At 38.7% G+C, this 22,021-nt stretch overlaps 1 protein-coding gene across 4 annotated transcripts in view; it reads right to left on the reverse strand.

Moving 5' to 3' along the window:
• The window catches only part of MCF2 (MCF.2 cell line derived transforming sequence), a 71,586-nt gene that overhangs the window by 44,804 nt on the left and 4,761 nt on the right, over positions 1 to 22,021 (reverse strand). For 2 of the 4 annotated variants that reach the window (XM_036888205.2, XM_036888207.2), the window contains exons 2-4: positions 20,113 to 20,227; positions 18,923 to 19,013; positions 69 to 188 (exon numbers count right to left, since the gene is read on the reverse strand). In XM_036888205.2, the coding sequence (XP_036744100.2) occupies positions 69 to 188; positions 18,923 to 19,013; positions 20,113 to 20,227 (326 nt within the window). Of the gene's footprint in view, positions 1 to 68; positions 189 to 15,850; positions 16,250 to 18,922; positions 19,014 to 20,112; positions 20,228 to 22,021 lie in introns of those variants that run through there. The other 2 variants (XM_057495584.1, XM_057495585.1) reach the window with 2 other exon arrangements.

Genomic DNA, 22,021 nt, shown 5'->3' on the forward strand with positions numbered 1-22,021 from the left:
CATCAACAGCATGGTGCGAAGTCTTCATGAGAATAAAAGGCACAAAGCATTCAATAATACACTCTTACCGGTAATTTGAGCATGAAATCTTCCTGACTACGTCGAAATCCAATGTCTGTGAAAGTTCGCTGAAGAAAACCGGTAGGACGCAGAACCAAAACCAAGTGCAAGTTCCCAGGGAAGGAAGCCTGTGGAAAGAAAGAACACAGGAAAGAAAGAAAAAAATAGTCATAACATAAACTCAACTAAGCACGTATCACAAAATACGTAATTAAAGGAAACAGATTTTAAAGTCATAAAAACCACTGAAAGGACAAGACTTTAAAAATGGATATTGATAAAATCTAAAGCCATGGAAACAAATATAACTAATGTAAGGTCATCAGGTCAGATTCTTGCTCATGGCCAAGAATTTTCTCACACTAAAGTAAATCCCAAGTTACAAAGAAATATACTCTAACGCTTCATTTGAAAGTTAGTGATTTGTATTCAAATTGCATTTATTCCCTGTAAAACAGAATTAGGAGGCAGGTTACTAAGATAGCCCTAAGAGCCAAAGCAAGCTGAAAAACTGTGTACTTGCACTGAACAGTGGAAGAAAATCATGTCATGGAATCACACTTATTTTTATCCAAGCAACACCCACTGATTATCTTTGATGTGTCCACTCCATGTATTTAAGTGAATGATCATCAGGCACTGTTACACAATTCAGTGTACACAAATTAATAAAATATGGCCCCTACTTGATTTGCAAGAAAATGACAGTCTAATGGTAGAGTTCACCAGCAATCATTAACTCTTCAGCACCTGTCTTGCCTGAGGATTTTAGCCCCAGGCAAGTTCACCATGGATTTGGTGAGACCAAGAAATGACAATGGAAAGTTCTTGGGGTAAAAGGGTTTATACCCGGCTTTATTCTCCTGGCAGTAGGTCGAGCACTAGAATCACATCTGTATCCAGAGGTCTGCAGGTCTGTAGTCTACCTCCATCTCTGCCTCTGTTCAGAGTACTGGGCAGAGCTCTTTATATAGTGACTCAGTCAGTAATAGCTCACTGCTAACAGGCCTGGAAGCATTAGCCTAGCAGGAGGGCAATTATATCATCAAGTAGTTTAGGGTCAGGTGAGAATCCTCCTGGCCATAGGAATTTCCATTTCCACCACAGCACCATAAGCTGTTAAGTGAAACAAAGGAATACACGGGAAGTGGGAGCACAGAGCATCCTAGACCTAGGAAAGTCAAAAAGGTCTGGAAGCATAAAGAGAAATTAATTGGATCAGAATATCATTCTGGGGCACCAATGTTTACCCAGCTTCTAGAATACTGGCACATCATAGGTGGTCAGGAAGTAATTGCTAATTGAAAGAATGCAAACTATGACAAGCACAATGCAAAATTAATGACCATAGGAATAGCATGACCTGATACTAATAATAAACTGCCACATAGCAAAGGCTTACTCTGTGCCAAATACTTTGTGAATATTATCACAGCTCCTCTTCATAATAATCCCATGAATGGTTAGGCTATCTTCTTTTACAAATAGAGGTTCAGAGAGTTAAGTATAATGTGCCCCAGCTGGTGAAGCCTTACTGTGCACCTGAGTCAGTACTCGTAAACCCTATACTACCCCACCTCTTCAGGAGGTCCCAGCCAGGAAAGCTAGAGGAAAACACAGCTGGTTGGGTGTAGAGGGGTGATGGTGCAGGAGCCAGCTCAGGAAAGACCTCAGGGGAAAAAAGAGGTTTTCTTCCTGGAGGCAAGGGGAGACTCTAAGAGGTTTTAAGTACAGAGCAAGACAATCAGATTTGCATTTTGGAAGAATCACTCTAGCTTTGGGAAAGGACTGGATTTGGGCAAGAGTGAGAGCAGACAGATGAACTAGGAGGCTGGTACAGTAAACCAAGCCAGGGATGCTGAGTTCTTTACTGAAGAACCAATAGCAACAATGAGGGTAGAACTTAGGAGGTACAATCTGCAAGACATGGCAATTGAATGAGTCTGGGGAGAAAGAAGGGACTCACCCAAGACAATCAATCTCCAGATTTCTGGCTGGAGTAACGAGGTGTGCACAACCCTCATTGACATAGGAACAGGAAACACAAAAAAGGCAGATTTTTAAGGAGGGAGACAAGATACTGATTCCCATTCTGGAAATGCTGGCTGGAAGGATCAGTGAGCCATCCAGATGATGCCTATCAGAGAAATGTATGTACAAGTAAGGAGGGAAAGAAGTCTTGACTGGGAATGTAGGGATGAGAGTCGTCAGCCTCAAAACAGTGGATTAAAGCATATGAAAGCAAAATATGTCAGAAATGTTTAAAATACAATCGTCTTTCAGGCATGTTGAAATATTGATAATTGAACAAGACCGTGATACAAAAATTAATAAGATATTGTGAGGACAGGGATATACAGGAACTCTACAATTCCTGCTCAACTTGCTGTGAACCTAAACCTGTTCTAAAAAATAAAGCCTATTAAAAATTAAGAGAAACTTTCACTGAGGTGCAAGACCTAGACTCTTGGGGAAACGACATTTAAAACTGGGGTTTTGAATATTCAATCTGAGATGGTGACAAAACACAACAGTTAAGTGGCAATGAGAACCAGAGCAAGGGAACGAGGACAGAGGGTGATAGTGGTGAGCCTCACAAATGGGTAAAAGAAAAGAGCACAAAATTCAATCCATAAATTAAACAGTTGTAAGTAGACATGAATTGGGATGGTTATCCAACTCCTAAGACCCCAGGCAGCCATGTCTGTGCTGCCCTCTCCCTTCATGAGAAACTTCTTCGCCTCTGCTATACACTTAATGTTTAGGTCCCTCCTCCCAAATTCATATGCTGAAACTAAACCCCAATGTCATGATATTAAGAGGTGAGGTGAGTGGCCCATGAGAGTGAAGGTTGCCTGCACAGGAGACCCAGGACGGCCTCACCCTCCTGCCGCAGGAGGACACAGGGAAAGAGTGGGGTATGAACCAGGAGGCAGGCTCTCACCAGACACCGAATCTGCCGGCAGCTTGATCTTATACTTCCAGCCTCTGGAACTGTTACAAATAAATTTCTGTTGTTTATAAGCCACCCAGTCTCTGGTATTCTGTTATAGCAGCCCGAATGGACTAAGACAGCCTCTTATTATGCTGAATATTGGCTCCAAATGAGAACTGTTATTTTTCTACGTGACCACGCCCTCCCAACACACAATGATTAGTAGTGGGATGAAATTTTGATGCAAGTAGGACTCTTGAAGTTCTGCCCTAGGATTTCTCACACTAGTGCTGAGAGAAGGAAACTTTGGGGGTGCCCTGCTGCTAGAGAAAGCTCATTTCAAAGAGCAAAAGCCATCATGTATAGAGAAGCAGAAGGTGAGCCGGGGATTCCTAATGATCGTGGCTTATCAGGGCAGGAACAGTGTATACATTATCTATTCTATTATGTACATAATGGATATTTTATGCTATGCTAAGCATGATACAAACTCCCCCCAGTTGCTGCAAGAATTTAAAGAAATAATGAATATTAAAGTACCTTTGCAAACTCTAAAACAAATTAATAAGACAGTGTTTTAAATTTACCTTGGATTCTTCGACCAAAGGACAAGCAGGTTTAGGAAGAAAGCTGTCAGGATATGAATATGGCTGCTTAAGGGGGCTGACGGGCTTGAGAAAACTCTGGACCTACTATGTGTAGATTAAGATCACTGAATCTGTTTCTTCCTCATTCCCTTTAGGAGTTAAGCCCTTCCTTCTCCTCACTTGGGGATGAAACTGACAGCACCACACTGTTGCCAATCCTTAAAGCAAAATTGCTTTTCTTCTTCCATGGATCCTAGGTTTGTTTGGTCTCATCTTTTCTGTCTGACTTTCCTTAATGTCATATTCTATGATACTTCATAGGAAACCTCTAGATGCAAGACCCTAGAGCTAACCAACTTAGAGCCTGGAATGCTCACCAATCTCCAAAATTGTGGGGACAGCGGGTGGGGAAGGATGCTATGGGAACAGAGAAGGCCATGTGGCACCTCTGCCTGGAATAAGGCCCTGGTCTCTCCCCTGCCGTTCGTTCCCAGGAGAGCAAGGGTGTCCCAGAAGGCAGGGTCAGGGTGAGCTGATCACACATCAAGGAACAAAGGAGAAAGGAGAAAGTAGAGTCACTGACCACAAAGTCCACAGGGAAGCCAGTTCAGCTGCTCGTAAGTCAGGGATTTTATGTTGGCTGTTAGTGAATCAGTAATTGCCTCTATTTGATAAAGTGGTTTATCCAAAATATTGACAGCTGTATAAAATGCTTCTGAAGATATTCTACATTCGAATCGGATCATTCTTATGTAAAACTTTCTGGTTATTTTACACACATTCTCCTTTCTCTAATTTCTTTAAAATGCTTAGTGATCCCTTTGTTACAAAAAGCTCGCAAAAGTTTGCATTTTTAAACAAAATTCACTATCAAGGATGGAAACTTCATTCATTGCCTGCATAATTAGATTTACAATGTTTTGCATTTATAGGGTAATTTTAGGATCTTTATTGAGCTACCATGCAAATCTTCCTAGAACACATAGCTTCTGTAAACAACTACTCTCAAATTTTACAGCCATTTGGACTTGTAAGCAATAGCTATACAACTACTAAACAACTGGCATTCAAACAATTCATTTGACTGGTCAGTTATTTTGTTTAGAAAATGAAATCATACAGTTCAGACTATGTATAGTTTCTATCCCTCATACCCATTAAATCTCATGCATGAATCCGATATATTTGATTTTTCAACCCCAGGGCCATTCACTTATCCTAAACCCAAATAGTTGCTTGTCATACTACCTAATTATAATGAAGCCACCACCTAACATGAATGACTACTTTTCATAATTTCTCTCTAGCAAAAAAAAAGTGTATACACACAACACACACACACATGTATATATATATTCAGGGCCTCTCAAAGCCTTAAGGTAGGGAAAGGAGATTGGCTAGTTAGCCCGTGGATGGAAGTGTCGTGTTTTATTGAGCATTATTATGAGCATCATGAGCATTATTATGACATTGTGCTAAGTACTTTACATGCAATATGTTCTGTTTTTATCCTCATTTCACAACAGGAGAAACTGAGTGCGAGCAACAGAATAAGGATTCCTCAAAAATGCCCACATCCTAAGCCCTGGAACCTGTAAGTATACCACCTTACCAGGCAAAAGGGACTTTGTAAATATGATTAAGTTAATGATCTTGAGAGAGAGGGAGATGTTCGTGGCTTATCAGGGCAGGAACAGTATAATCACAGGATCCTTCGTAGACAAAGAGGAAGGCAGGAGAGTCAGAGAAGATGTGAGAACAGAAGCAGAGGGCAGAGTGATGCAGGGCCATGAGCCAAGGAATGTGGGCAGCTTCTATAAGATGGAAAAGTCTGGGAACCTGAGTCTCCTGTAGAGGTTCCGGAAGGAACACAGACCTGCTGACACCTTCCTTTTAGCCCAGTGAGACTCATTTTGGACTTCTCAAGTCCAGAACTGTAATAGAATACATTCGTGATGTTTGAGCCCTACTCTTGTGCTAATTTGTTACAACAGCAGTACAGAACTAATATACTGAGGTTTAATGAGGTTAAGTAATTTTTCAAGAACTTCCAGCTTGTTGAGTGGTAGAATTAAAACCCAGATTCACCTGACTGCAGAGCCTGACTCTTTTTTTTTTTGGCCCCCACCTCTTCCTGGCCCCACCGAGCCAGACTTTTAAACAAGCTATAATTAAAAAATAAAAATAATATATGTTTTTTCATTTCAGCTTTCCTTTCTCTAGAGAAACTCTTAATGGAGAGAAGAGAGAGCAATAGGAGGAATTTAGACAAGCAGAGCAAAGACAGTTCAAAGATCAGGTTCAAGTTCAAGAGTGTAAACCTAAAGCAAAGGGAAGAAACATGAAAGCCTACCATGTGTCAGGGTGATAATATAAATGCATGGTATAGGTAGGGTTTAATTAAATTAAAAGCCTGAATGAGCTAGAAATAGCAATTTATACTCTTCCTAGATGACAAGGAGTAAGAGGAAATGGCAGGGACTGTGGTGAACTGGAAGGCATAGGGGGGCAGAGTGTCACTCACTAGTCAGTTCCAACTTAATGTTGCCATGTGGGAAGGTGGGTCCAGGGCTGCCAAATCTGTAATTTCTCAAAGAAGCCAGAAATCCAGATTAGTGTGTGAAACCTCACAATTTTGAGAGAGTGGAAACAAATGGAAAGTTTGTTAAAACGTATGGTCTGAACAAAACACATCTATGGACTACCAGTTTGCAACCTTTGAACTGAAGCTTCCTTTATCTGAACATGGGCCAATATCAATAATATGGGTTTTTCTCCCTGGGATCGCTGGCTATGAGAACCTGGAGGGAACAAAGCACCCTTGACAAATTTTAACCTGGAAGTTCATATGGATTTAAGATCAGTTTGCATGTGTTTGCTTGCAAACGTACATATAGATAGAGGGCTTCTTCGCTTCTTCTCTATATACAGGTATTTCTATAACCAAAAGTCTCAAGATAATCCATTTTAAAGCTACTACTTAAATGAAGGACCAACAGCATGTCACGTATCGTGAACAGCATTGAATGCATGTATCTTACAGAACAAAAAGAACCTCAGCTGAGCTTTTCCATTTTGGTTTGGGGATAATACTTTTCTAAATTCTTTGCTATGCTGCTTAAGGCTCTCTAATCTGTCTGGTTATGTAAACATGAAAAAGCACAGTTTCTATCTTCTCCAAAATCAAACCCTAGATTTTAAAACTATAAATCGCTTTTAAGAACCTGTCAAAAAAGCAAAGGGATGTGGGCAAAGGTCAGCTGTGTTTACTTTTTACTTTTTACAGAAAAAAAAAAGCATGACAGAGGAAATAGCACTGACATTAGCTTCTTACAGGCACTTTTTTGGAGCTCCGACATGAAACTGCTTAAAGGCACCTCAGGGAAAATGACTATGCTGCCCACCTTCATAGGGATCAGAGACATTTATTTCTCCAATCACTGTGCACACCCCCCACTCCCAGTGCACTGAGGCAGCTCTTACTGTTATTCAAGTTAATGGGCACAGAAGTAGTTATCTCTCACCTTTCCCATCAAGGAAGAGATTTACTCCCTTCTCCTCATGCATACCCTCAGATAGTCCAGTTGTATGGCCTTATGATAGTAACAAGAAAAGGCATAAACGTGAGTCAAGACCCTACTACTAAAGGCTGGAATATTCTTTTGTGTGGTGTCTAAGAGGAAATTCCCACACCCTGTGCTTTTCAGATATTTAGTTATTCTTTAAAAATGTTTAAAGTGGCTTATAAAACATAAATTTTTGGCTACTATCAATTTGTACTGAATATAAAGTGATTTATAATCCTATAGCTTTTCTTTTTTTAATCTTTAGAGAAAAGAAGTGCAGTAACAATAAGAGGGAACCCCTGACTGAAAGCCTGTTACGTTAGTGCCAGGCTTTTTATATAGATTACCCTATTAGGACTTCGTAATATTGCAGGGCAGTAGGTGTTAGGGGCTTTTTTTACAGATGGCCAAACTAAAGCATAAGGTGGTGTAGCAACCTGCCCCAGAGCAGGGGCACCCAGGCTTATCTGCATCCTAAAGGCAAGATCCTGCCAGTACACCTGACCCTCTTCAGGATGCATACTTAACAATGCATAGACTGAAAGCACACTCAGACTTGCTGCTTAGGAATGACTCGACCTACAAAATGGGACAAATATTAATAGTCAAAACAAATTGTTGGGAAAAATTTAGCACCATAGAGTCTAATGAACAAAAGCTGTTATAATCTAATATCATAATATTGAATTTTTGGCATGTGATCGACTATGGTAAGGTCTGAACTATCTCTTTACAATACACTGGGAAAAACATCATGATATCAAACTATCAAGAACAGTTTCCAACGCCACGAGCTCCTTACATACTCTTCCTCCATACCCATCCCTTAAAGAGTAAAGAGAGCATGAGTTACTCCACAGATCACAAAACAACGTGCCAAGTGACATCAGGGAGAGGATGGTCCTAGGCAACACTCCTTGCCGTGGTTTGCGCTTCTTGTCTTCAATCTATTCTCCTCCCCTTCCTCTCACTTGGTGACAGTCATTGTAATTTCCACCAAGTTGCCAGCTTAATCCTCTCTTTGGACTTTAAGTCTACCGCATTAGCTATCATAGCTTGCAGAATCAGCCCAACTCTAGAGATCCTTCAATGTGAAACCACTGTATCACCAGTTAAGTTTCACATTTTCACTCTGCTCAAGCCCTATCCATGTAAGCAGAACGAATATGTCTTCCTTTATACTTCTGAGCTTTGGACTTCATCCAATCAATTTCATTGCAAGCTATCTGTTCTGAGGCTCCAGTTAAAGTAACTCATTTAAGAGAAAAATGGAGGAAAGAAACAAAGAAAGGTAACAGAAACCCAAGCTCTTTCTTAAGGTCCAAACAAATGTCATCTTCTTTAGGAAGCTTTCCCCACCAGCTAGAAGTTCTTTCATAATATTTCTGAATGTGCCCTTCCTTCCTTGTAGGTTGAGAGCTCCTTCAGCTTGGTAGCCAATCCATATTTGCCTTTGTAACCTCTATGGTATGTAGCACAGTCACAGATATGCCTACTCAATGAGTACTTGTGTGCTGTATTTATCTGTGTATATATTAATGCACATGTACATGGATGAAACTAAGTTTGGCACTGAGAAAAGATCTGTGTGTCTAAAGGAATTAGGAACTTTCTGAAAGTTTAAGTCAGTTCCCATTGATAGTGAAAGTACTAATGTCAGTCACACACTTAGTCACACCTGATACTACAAAGCACATACTGAGGCATTTCTTGCATACCATAAATTGGCCATTTGTTAAAAGTTTGAAACAACAGGCTCCATTCCTCTGGTTGGCACTGCAGCCCCGAGGTCCCCCACCACAATAAGCAGCCTGCTGCTGCCTCCTCACTGCCAGTACCTGGGCACAAACCCACTGTCCACACCATTGCTGCAGACCAGCCAGAAGGCAGCACCACCTAGTGCACATGCACAGCTTAATGCAGAGACTTCTCCCTGCTCACGGCAAACCAGCCAAGACAGTGGAGACAAGCATGGTAACTGGGAAGCATGAAAGGGCTTTGTCCTCCTGGCAGATTACCACACAGCATGTCTGTGAACCCTGCCATACCCATAGGCCATCCTGAGGGCCGCCCCACCCACGGGAGCCTGGGGATCAACCCACAGTTTTTTCCCTCTGCACAGTTAACCGACAGACAGCGGAGACATGAACTATGACTGGGAAGCAGAAAGGGACTTTGTCCTCAGAGCTGACACCTACGCTGCTCGCTTGCAACCACTCCCATCACTCCAGGACTATGAAAAGGCAGAAGAACCTTGTTCAATACAAAATCCCTCAAACACCAGAAAGAGGGCTCGGTGAGGCTGAAATCACAAATATTCCAGAAAGAGAATTCAAAATAAAAGTCGTAAGTATGTTAATGGAGCTACAGAAAAATACTCAAGAGTTAAGAGACAAATTCAGGAGGGAGATACCTGAAATGAAACAAACAATGGAGGGACTTAAAAGCAGATTTGATGAGGTAGAGGAGACTGTAAATGGAATAGAAATGAGAGAACAGGAATACAGAGAAGCTGAGGAACAGACAGAAAAAAGGATCTCTAGGAATGAAAGAACATTAAAGAGAACTGGGTGACCAATCCAAACAGAAAAATATTCGCATTATAGGGGTACCAGAAGAAGAAGAAAGAGAAAAAGGGATAGAAAATGTCTTTGAAGAAACAATTGCTGAAAACTTCCCCAATTTGAGGAAGGAAATACTCTCTCCGACCATGGAAGTCCACAGATTTCCCAACACAAGGGACCCCAGGAGTACAACACCAAGACATAAAATAATTAAAATGGAAAAGATCAAAACAATAACAGAGTGTTAAAAGCAGCCAGAGAGAGGAAAAAGATCACCTACATAGGAAAACCCATCAGGCTATCAACAGACTTCTCAGCAAAAAACTTATATGCCAAAAGGAAGTGGCATGATATATTCAATGCAATGAAAAAGAAGGGCCTCAAACGAAGAATACTCTACCCAGAAAGATTCATTTAAATTTGAAGGAGGGATGAAACAATTCTAAGATAAGCAAAAGTTGAGGGAATTTGCCTCCCACAAACCATTTATACAGGGTATTTAAAGGGACTGATTTAGATGGAAGTGTGCCTAAGGCTAAATAGCTGTCACCACAGAAAATAAAACCACAGCAAAGGAAGTAAACCCATTAAATACTAACCAAATGCGAAATTAAATCAGCTACCCACAAAGTCAGTCAAGGGATACACAAAGACTACAGAATATGACACCTAACAAATGAAGAGTAGAGAAGAAAGAAAAAGAAGAGAGAGAAAAAAGAATCATCAGACTATGTTTATCATAGCATAATAAGTGCGATAAGGTAGACTGCTAGATAGTAAAGAACTTGCCCTTGAACATTTGGCAAACACAAATCCAAAGCCTGCAATGGCAATAAGTACATATCTATTGATAATCATCCTAAATTGAAATGCACTGAGAGCACCAATCAGAAGACACAGAGTAATAGAATGGAAAAAAAGCAAGACCCATCTATATGCTGCTTACAAGAGACTCACCTGAAAACCAAAGACATACACAGACTAAAAGTGAAGCGATGCAAAAAGATACTTCATGCAAACAATAGGGAGAAAAAAGCAGGTGTTGCAATACGAGTATCAGACAAAATAGACTACAAAACAAAGAAAGTAACAAGAGATAAAGAAGGACATTACATAATGATAAAGGGCTCAGTCCAACAAGAGAATATAACCATTATAAATATCTCTGCACCCAAGACAGGAGCACCGACATATGTGAAACAAATACTAACAGAATTAAAGGAGGAAATAGAATGCAATGCATTCATTTTAGGAGCCTTCAACATACCACTCTTTCCAAAGGACAGATCCACCAGACAGAAAATAAGTAAGGACACGGAGGCACTGAACAACACAGTAGAGCAGATGGACCTAATAGACATCTACAGAACTCTACACCCAAAAGCAGCAAGACACACATTCTTCTCAAGTGCACATGGAACATTTCCAGAAGAGACCACATACTAGTCCACAAAAAGAACCTCAGTAAATTAAAAAAGATTGAAATTCTACCAACCAACTTCTCAGATCACAAAGGTATACAACTAGAAATATATCATACAAAGAAAGCAAAAAGGCTCACAAACACATGGAGGCTTAACAACATGCTCCTACATAACCAATGGATCAATGACCAAATTAAAATAGAGATCAAGCAATATATGGAGACAAATGACAAAAAAAGCACAAAGCCCCAAATTCTGTGGGACGTAGAAAAGACAGTTTTAAGAGGAAAGTATATAGCAATCCAGGCCTATTTAAAGAAGGAAGAACAATCCCAAATGAATACTCTCAGGTCACAATTATTGAAACTGGAAAAAGAAGAACAACTGAGGCCAAAAGTGAGCAGAAGGAGGGACATAATAAAGATCAGAGAAAAAATAAATAAAATTGAGGAGACTAAAACAATAGAAAAAATCAATGAAAGCAAGAGCTGGTTTTTTGAGAAAATAAACAAAATAGATAAACCCCTTGCCAGATTTATTAAGAGAAAAAGAGAATCTACACACATAAACAGAATCAGAAATGTGAAAGGAAAAATCACAACAGACCGCACAGAAATACAAAGAATTATTAGAGAATACTATGAGAACCTATATGCTAACAAGCTGGAAAACCTAGAAGAAATGAACAACGTCCTAGAAAAATACAACATTCCAAGACTGACCAACAAAGAAACACAAAATCTAAACAGACCAATTACCAACAACGAAATTGAAGCGGCAATCAAAAAACTACCCAAGAACAAAACCCCCGGGGCAGATGGATTTACTGCTGAATTTTATCAGACATATAGAGAAGACATAATACCCATCCTCCTTAAAGTTTTCCAAAAAATAGAAGAGGAGGGAATACTTCCAAACTCATTCTATGAAGCCAGCATCACTCTAACACCAAAACCAGGCAAAGACACCACAAACAAAGATAATTACAGACCAATATCCCTGATGAACATATATGCAAAAATACTCAACAAAATATTAGCAAACTGAATTCAAAAATACATCAAGAGGATCATACACCATGATCAAGTGGGATTCATCACAAGGATGCAAGGATGGTACAACATTCAAAAATCCATCAACATCATCCACCACATCAACAAAAAGGACAAAAATCACATGATCATCTCCACAGATGCTGAAAAAGCATTCAATGAAATTCAACATCCATTCATGATAAAAACTCTCAACAAAATGGGTATAGAGGGCAAGTACCTCAACATAATAAAGGGAATACATGACAAACCCACAGCCAACATCATACTTAAAAGCGAGAAGCTGAAAGCTTTTCCCCTAAGGTCGGGAATAAGACCGGGGATGCCCACTCTCCCAACTGTTATTCAACATAGTACTGGAGGTCCGAGCCACAGCAATCAGACAAAACAAAGAAATACAAGGAATACAGATAGGTAAAGAAGAAGTCAAACTGTCACTATTTGCAGATGACATGATATTGTACATTAAAAACCCTGAAGAATCCACTCCAAAACTACTAGAACTAATATCGGAATACAGCAAAGTTGCAGGATACAAAATTAATACACAGAAGTTTGTGGCTTTCCTATACACTAACAATGACCTAATAGAAAGAGAAATCAGGAAAACAATTCCATTCACAATAGCATCTAAAAGAATAAAATACCTAGGAATAAACTTAACCAAGGAAGTGAAAGACCTATACCCTGAAAACTGTAAGACACTCTTAAGAGAAATTAAAGAGGACACTAACAAATGGAAACTCATCCCATGCTCCTGGCTAGGAAGAATTAATATCATCAAAATGGCCATCCTGCCCAAAGCAATATACAGATTCGATGCAATCCCTATCAACCTACCAACAGCATTCTTCAACGAACTGGAACAAATAGTTCTAAAATTCATATGGAACCACCAAAGACCCCGAATAGCCAAAGCAACCCTGAGAAGGAAAAATAAAGTGGGGGGGTCTTACTCCCCATCTTCAAGCTCTACAACAAAGCCACAGTAATCAAGACAATTTGGTACTGGAAGAAGAACAGACCCACAGACCAGTGAAACAGGATAGAGACTCCAGACATTAACCCAAACATATATGGTCAATTAATATATGATAAAGGAGCCATGGACATACAATGGGGAAATGACAGTCTCTTCAACAGATGGTGCTGGCAAAACTGGACAGCTACATGTAAGAGAATAAAACTAGATCACTGTCTAACCCCATACACAGAAGTAAATTTGAAATGGATCAAAGACCTGAATGCAAGTCATGAAACCATAAAACTCCTAGAAAAAAACATAGGCAAAAATCTCATGGACATAAACATGAGTGACTTCTTCATGAACATTATCTCCCCGGGCAAGGGAAACAAAAGCAAAAATGAACAAGTGGGACTATATCAAGCTGAAAAGCTTCTGTACAGCAAAGGACACCATCAATAGAACGAAAAGGTACCCTACAGTATGGGAGAATATTTTCATAAATGACAGATCCGATAAAGGCTTGACATCCAAAATATATAAAGAGCTCATGCACCTCAACAAACAAAAAGCAAATAATCCAATTAAAAAATGGGCAGAGGAGCTGAATGGAGAGTTCTCTAAAGAAGAAATTCAGATGGCCAACCGGCACATGAAAAGATGCTCCACATCGCTAATCATCAGAGAAATGCAAATTAAAACCATAAGGAGGTATCACCTCACACCAATAAGGATCGCCACCATCCAAAAGACAAACAACAACAAATGTTGGCAAAGTTGTGGAGAAAGAGGAACTCTCCTACACTGCTGGTGGGAATGTAAATTAGTTCATTCCTTGTGGAAAGACGTATGGAGGTTCCTCAAAATGCTCAAAATAGAAATACCATTTGAACCAGGAATTCCACTTCTAAGCATTTACCCTAAGATGCAGCAGCCCAGTTTGAAAAAGACAGATGCACCCCTATGTTTATCGCCGCACTGTTTACAATAGCCAAGAAATGGAAGCAATCTAAGTGTCCATCAGTAGATGCATGGATAAAGAAGAGGTGGTACATATACACAATGGAATATTATTCAGCCATAAGAAGAAAACAAATCCTACCATTTGCAACAACGTGGATGGAGCTAGAGGGTATTATGCTCAGTGAAATAAGCCAGGCAGAGAAAGACAAGTACCAAATGATTTCACTCATATATGGAGTATAAGAACAAAGAAAAACTGAAGGAACAAAACAGCAGCAGAATCACAGAACCCAAGAATGGACAAACATTTACCATAGGGAAAGGGACTGGGGAGTGTTTGTGGGAAGGGAGGGATAAGGGAATTAAGGGGCATTACGATTAGCACACATAATATGGGGGACGGTCACAGGGAAGGCAGTATAGCACAGAGAAGACAAGTAATGACTCTACAACATCTTACTAAGGTGATGAACAGTGACTGTAATGGGGTATGTGGTGGGGACTTGATAATACGGGGAGTGTAGTAACCACAATGTTGCTCATGTGAAATCTGAGCATAAGATTGTATATCAATGATACCTTAATATATAAAGTCTGAAGCTATTATTTCCATAATACAAAATCATATGTAGGGCTGAAGATGCAATTTTGTCTAAATAAAAAGACTCCTATCTAAACTGTAATTTTTTAAATTGCCATTCTGTGCTAAGAGCTTTATCAGGAAATAAATCATTTACTCACCTAGTCATGTTAACTGTCAACAACAATAAAATTCCTACTGGTTTACTCCCTAACGTTACTTCTGATTCCAAATGCCATCTTTTCCTAAGGCTGATTTTTACTTTCTTTAATTTTTTTGTGTGTAGTCTCAATTTTTTTAATGAGCAAGTATTATATTTTAAATCCTAACATCAAAAACATTGTCTTACATTTTTTAAGAAAAAGAGTGGCATTTAAAGCCTTACAGATGGCCAGTTAGTTATTAAATTAGCTAGTGTTATTTCAGATTTCTCCAAAATACATCTAAATATCACTTTAGAAATTTTCTGGGAATTTAGTATAAAAGTGAGCCAAGAAAGGAAAAATCCTAGTTACAAAAGTGTTTGAAACGAATCTGAAAGGAGAGATTTCTGATTTCTAGCCTATAAAGAAAATGGAGTCACTTTTTTTTCCTTAAGAAAAAATGGAGCTGTCAACAGGCTAGAATTTGGCATCTTTAAAGTTCAAATTTGGAGAAAAACTGAAATCAGAAGGATTTCAAATCATTTGCCCTTAAAATTTTTCACTTGTACAGGAACACCCAGGAAGGGCTGCCTGTCTGGAACGCTAATGAAGTCATCTCCAGACCAGTGTATGGCATCACACTCTACTTGACCCTGGTGGAAGGAAGGCTGGACCCTTTTGTTAGACATACAATGAAAGATTTAAAGCTATTTTGGGGCCAAATGATTCAGAAATTGTTCATACAATCTTAAGCAAGTAACATGACTAATGGTGCTTCCTCATAAACTTGAGCACATTTAGATTTTGAAATTACATTCTCCCTCCTCCCCGACATTCCCGTACGCCACTATCACAGTAATCACATCAATGCATTCCCCGCAAAGCCGAGTCTCCATTCTCTCCATTCATCCTTAAAAGGCCCATTCAGCAGGTTGTGCTATGCACTATGCTGCAGCATCTCCGCACTTGAGCTTGGGAATAGGCTTTCCATGACTGCACGCAGAGCCCTTACCGCATTCCTTCTGAACCTCCTCTTGTCTCTTGGGGGAGTTGCTTCTGCCATCTCGCCTATACACAATAACACTCTTCTTTTCCAACTGTTAGTGCAACATTGATGAAATCTGAGCTGCTTCGTAGGTAGTATTTAAAAGCGGCAGCCAAAAATCTCTATCAAAGAAAGCTACCATAGCTGCTTCCATTACCACCGTGGCAGCTCCGCAGAAAATCAGCCCACTATCCCCGATTAGTCAGCTGACAGAGCCATCCCGCTGCTCATTGTTATTCAGTTGACACATTCTCCCAATTACTGAGCCTGACTGAACCTCCTGGATTAGTTTGCTGCGCTGGACTGCTCAAGAGGATCAGGCCTGTCTTAAGAGGCTAGGAAGGAAAAAACAAGGACTCTCCTCTCAGAGGCTTGATGGGACTGGCTTTCTCCTCCAGGTAGTTTGATTTTTTAAGGTGGAATGCTAAGAATCTTCGTGTAGGTAGTAATATCTGATATCTTAATTCTTGTCCTATCTGTCTGTAACTTAAAATTCAATTCCAGCTTGCTGCTTTTTTTGTTGTTGTTAATTAAATTCTATTCTGAGTTTAAGCCTTGTGAAAGGTTAGTCGTTTGTGAGATTTCATCCAATGATAATCTGGAAAGAACATACCATGCAAAGTTTCTAAGATGGATAGGATTCTCTTCCAAATTAACATTTCCCCAAAATGTATAACTAAAAAAAATCTTGTCTCCTCTCATTAATTATGAAGTATAAATTAAATGCATAACTTATTTTGGAATCTACAAACTAATGTCTTCAAACTGTATTGTACAATTATTTCATAGATACTTGTTTGATATAATATACTAAAGACAGTTACACCTATCTACACAATGGTAATTTCACCACAAATGCTTTCTGACTGCCAACTTTGGCTCCTGAAATTAGCTTGTATTCAATATTTATCTTTATTGCAAACAGTACCCAATGGCAATTAATGGTTGAGATATAATTCATGTGCTCTTGACTATGGGTTGGAAACTTTACTACAAGGAGAAACATTTAAAATGATAAAAAGAAACAACACTTAAAATACTCTACATATTTAGTTACATGTCATGACCACCTATACCCCCATCCTGCCCTGCACCATGAATTTGGCAGTTCTGAGGAGAAAGGGACCCTGAGTGCTAAGCTCTTTGGTTTATACTTGCCACTGAGAGAACATCTCTAGGAAAACAGGGAACTGTCACCTCCCCCCTAAAAAATGCATTATTGCTCTGCTGACCCCAAATCAGTAGGATCAATAGCAAATCTTATTATTTCTCTGCTAGGAAAAACAAGACCTCTGTTCCAAGCAACCTATTTGATTAATAAAAATAACAAAAAACTGATTCAATCTGCCAAACAGTCACTAAATGAAAACTAACCAAGCAGGTATTTTTTGACCAAAAGAAAGAAGCTGGGCTGGGGACAAAAAATGTTTTATTGTAACAAATGCTACATTTACTATTAAAAAACTGATTATTGTCATATCCTGAAGTGTGCTCAGCAGGCCCAAGGACTGATCCTAAATGGCCAGAGCAAGGTAAATAGCTTTTACTTCTTTTAGCCCTATTACTATATATTAGGGCTCAATCATATATGGAGAGCAGATTCACTCTCACCAAAGGAAGTTTACCTTTTTCTAAGAACACTGAATTTATTTGTCTACCTACAAATCATTTGGAAAATGACAGAAAGCAGCAGGTGGAAAAGACACCAATTGGAATTCATGAAAATTCGATTCTTGCTCCAGCTCTTTCTGTTACTTAGCTATTTGACCCTGGATTCATCACAAAACCTTTGCAAAGTGTGCATATCCATGTAATTTCCCCACCTATGACAATTATAATGATGTCTGCCCTTAGTACTTAATCAGGAAATAAAGAGAATCACATTACTTAATAAATGTAAATGCTTTTGAAAAAGCAAAACTGTATTATGTGAAGTCAAGGTTTTGCTATTCTATTTTAGTAACTTGTGTCAATGTGGTGTTCACTCTTCTCTCCATTGCTTGTGATCAAATACCTCTGTTAAAAAAATAAACACTTTGCTGATTTGCTTGAAATGAGGAATAATGGTCTGAAAAGAATAATGATCTCCTTCATTTTTATGATGGGGTCCCAAGATACTTCCTACACTCGTTAGCAAGTTAGTGTAGCAAAAGGAATGCTGGCTCAGAATCCAACGACCTACATTTTTGTCTTGCCTTCACAATTAAATCAACTTCCTCTGGTGGAAGTGGCCACCTGTGTCAGGACACAAATAATTTCAGATGGTTATGATGCTGGACTATTGAAGAAAAAAATATATTGATTCAGAGTTACTCTGGTCTGATAGAGGAAGTTGGTCTGGCCCCATGGTACTTCTTGGGCATCCTCAATCTTGCTAGCTCTGTAATCTTATGGGTTCCTCACTTCCCTCCTCTTTTATGAAAGAAAAGTGTCAGACAATGCCACTATATCCAGGTGAGCCTACTAGTGTAAAAGATCATCTTGACTGAGGCCAGGACTACATCTCTCATATGGTTTCCTTTAGGGAAACCATTTCCTTTATCTGGTTCTTGAGAATCTGGGGACTAGATTCCAATAGGGGAGATGTGTCATACTGCAGGTGACTCACTTCATTACTCTGTCCCAGGAGAATAAATTCTAGAAACATACACACCAAAATGTTAAGAAATGATTATTTCTAGATGGTTGGATTATTGACTATTGTCGTCAACTTTATACTTTTCCATACACAGTAAATCAACAACACAGCTATTTCCATTTTTTTTTAAAAAAAGCACCATGCTTTGAAAGGTGTAGGGAACCATGAGTCTCCTCTCGCTCAAAACTTGAACTATTAACTATTCTTCCACTCCATTAGGCTTGATATTGGGTAGAGCTGTTCACCTCACCCTCCCATACCATCTCTTCTTCCTACTTATCCACTTCACCATCCCACCCATTTTTCTTATCTCTAACTGTATCAAAATCATTCATACCCCCACATAAAGTATAATGTGAAACAAAAATAGTAAGTTACTGTAGAATGCATTGATACTTAACCGAGATTTTTTGGAGAGAGATTTTGAGGGAAAACCATGTATCCAATCGTCGATCAACGATAAGGGTAAAGCGGGAGTCAGATCCATTTTGCCTGAAAGGTAAGAGGAAATAATATGTTTTTCTTTGTAATTAGACCAAATTTGCTAAATATGTCCTTATTTCTGATTATTTCATATACATTTAACATCTGACGACAAATTTGGAAAGCTATCACAAAGCACCACATTGGAAAATCAATTTAATTCCATATTCTGTTACTCACTATTTAGAATTTTTTTTTTGGCATCAATGTCAATTGTTTAAATAGGCAAGTGATTGTGTAATGCAGATAAGTCACTAAAATGAATCTGGAATACTGAGACCTTGAGTATGGGGAAACCTTATAGACAGCTGTTCTTCATTACATCAAATTTAACTTTTCACGGCAATCCATCATGATGAGCCAATGGTCCTTTCATTCAGAAGAAGAATACTGTTAAACAGGTTTTTATCTCTTGTCTGCTCCTTGAGGGAAGGCAGTTTAATGGATAATAGAATTTGTATTTGCCCTAAAAAGACCACTTTCAAGCTTTAGGGGGTGTACTGTAAATCCAGTTTTCTGGGATTTGATTTTCATTCATGAGACTCTTCACAATTTTAGCATCCTAGATGGGCCCTCTTAGTCTTCAGAGTTAGTAACTGGAAAATGTTTCCTTCAAAAAATTTGCTTTCATCCTAAATAAAATCTTTAAGGAAACATTTGAAACTTTCTCTTTTAAAGAACTCTAGTCTCAAATGACTTCTAATATCAAGAAGTTCTTCCTAATATATTCCATGTCACTTTTTACATACATAATATTCGGTCTTCTTATTTTATCCCTAGAAAAATGAAGAATAGCTGTCTGGAGTCTTGCTGGTAATATTTCCTGTTAGGCAAATTAAAGGCTTTATGTATGATAGTCATTTTCAACCTAAGCTTTTCTTCATGGGGACAAATAGTTCTAGACCCCTAATTTTGTTTTCATAGATCCTCGGTATAGTTTTTATAGCAGTTTAGGAGGTAGCATTCAGTTTCCTCTTCATCTACTCTGAAGGTGAGTCATATGTTTATTACAGTAACAGCCACACTAAAAAGCCATTTTCCTCTTGTTACCTTCAAAAGGGTCTCTGATATAAAACAAATTGAAAACAAATGTAGTGAAATGCTGTACCTTGCAACTGACATCAAATAGGTCAGCACTTTTGCTATCACATCTTCTGGTATATATCTGAAATTACAATTTTCTGGAAACGTAATGATCGAAGCATTGTCCTTCCCCCGGCCTCCTAAAATAGTATTAAAAAAACAGCTGAATTAACAATTTATGTGGCAACAATGGAAGAAAAAGGATTTTAGATTTGAGACGGGATGTTAGAAGGCAGTTTGGAGTCAAAGTAACTATTATAAAGGATGATCTCTACATAAACCAGAATGGCACTATGCCCCTAAGTGAAAAAATGGCAGATGGTTTCTAAATGAAAAAACAATGAAGGAACAAGAAGGCAAAATCAGTGAATACAGTCAGAAGAAAATGTCATGGTATGTGTATAATAAGTTGGAAAAAAAAACTGATCCCTCATATTGGCCAACCAAGGGTATTAGGAAATAGCTATTTCTGTAACAGTGCTATGGGCTTAAACTCAAAAGGGGTAATTAACAACTTGACAGCAGGTGGAAACCTTCATATAATCAACCTCTTACAGTCATTACATTACATTATTGAGAGAATAAAGGTGACAAACTATAGGAAGTAAGTGATACTCTCATGGGTCTATGGAAGGAACAACATAAGCAGTGACAGGAACAATGGAATAGGAATCCTGCTAATGCAAAGAAAGACCATAAAATTTCTGTGGGTTAAAATTCAGTATACACCACACTCCACAGCCCTCTGCACAGTCTGGAGGATGAGAAACACTGAGAATGAAAGTTACCTAAGTGTACAGATCAGCCTGACATATGTTTAAGGTCCCTCCTACAGCTGCCTAATACATGGGCACAGAATAGGTATTCAATAAATATTTAGTTGTAAATGGAAGTTGAAGGATTATTTTTAGTAGAAAAGTTGTGGGGTGCCCTTTACATTTAACTTGCTAATAGAAATTTTTTAAGACTTTTAGTCATAATTCATATTTGGCTGAATTTAAGTGAATAAAGATATAAGGATATTAAAAATATTCAATGCAGGGGATTAAGCGGCACTATAATTCACAATCACAATATAGGTAGGTCACAGAGAAGGCAGTATAGTACAAAGAGGACAAGTAGTGACTCTATAGCATCTTACTGCGCTGACAGCGACTGCAACGGTGAGGGGTTACGACTTTATAATATGGGTGAATGTTGAAATCACAATGTTGTTCATGTGAAACCTTCTTCGTAAGATTGTATACCAATGATACTTTAATTTAAAAAATTCAAGCCAAAGCAATCCTGAGAAGGAAGAATAACATAGAGGGGATCTCGCTTCCCAACTTCAAGCTCTACTACAAAGCCACAGTAATCAAGACAATTTGGTACTGGCACAAGAACAGACCCACAGACCAGCGGAACAGAAAAGAGAGTCCAGATATAAACCTAAGCATATATGGTCAATCAATGTAAGATAAAGGAGCCATGAACATACAATGGGGAAATGACAGCCTCTTCAACAGCCGGTGTTGGCAAAACTGGACAGCTACATGTAAGACAATGAAACTGGATCAGTGTCTAACCCCATACACAAAAGTAAATTCAAAATGGATCAAAGACCTGAATGTAAATCATGAAACCATAAAACTCTTAGGAAAAAACACAGGCAAAAATCTCTTGGACATAAACATAAGCAACTTCTTTATGAACATATCTCCCTGGGCAAGGGAAACAAAAGCAAAAATGAACAAGTGGGACTATATCAAGCTGAATAGCTTCTGTACAGCAAAGGGCACCATCAACAGAACAAGAAGATATCCTACATAATGGGAGAATATATTCATAAATGACATATATGATAAAGGGTTGACATCCAAAATATATAAAGAACTCACACACCTCAATAAACAAAAAGCAAATAATCCAATTAAAAAATGGGCAAAGGAGTT

This window comes from Manis pentadactyla, chromosome X (genome assembly GCF_030020395.1).
Source record: "Manis pentadactyla isolate mManPen7 chromosome X, mManPen7.hap1, whole genome shotgun sequence".
NCBI classification, from domain to species: Eukaryota; Metazoa; Chordata; class Mammalia; order Pholidota; family Manidae; genus Manis; species Manis pentadactyla.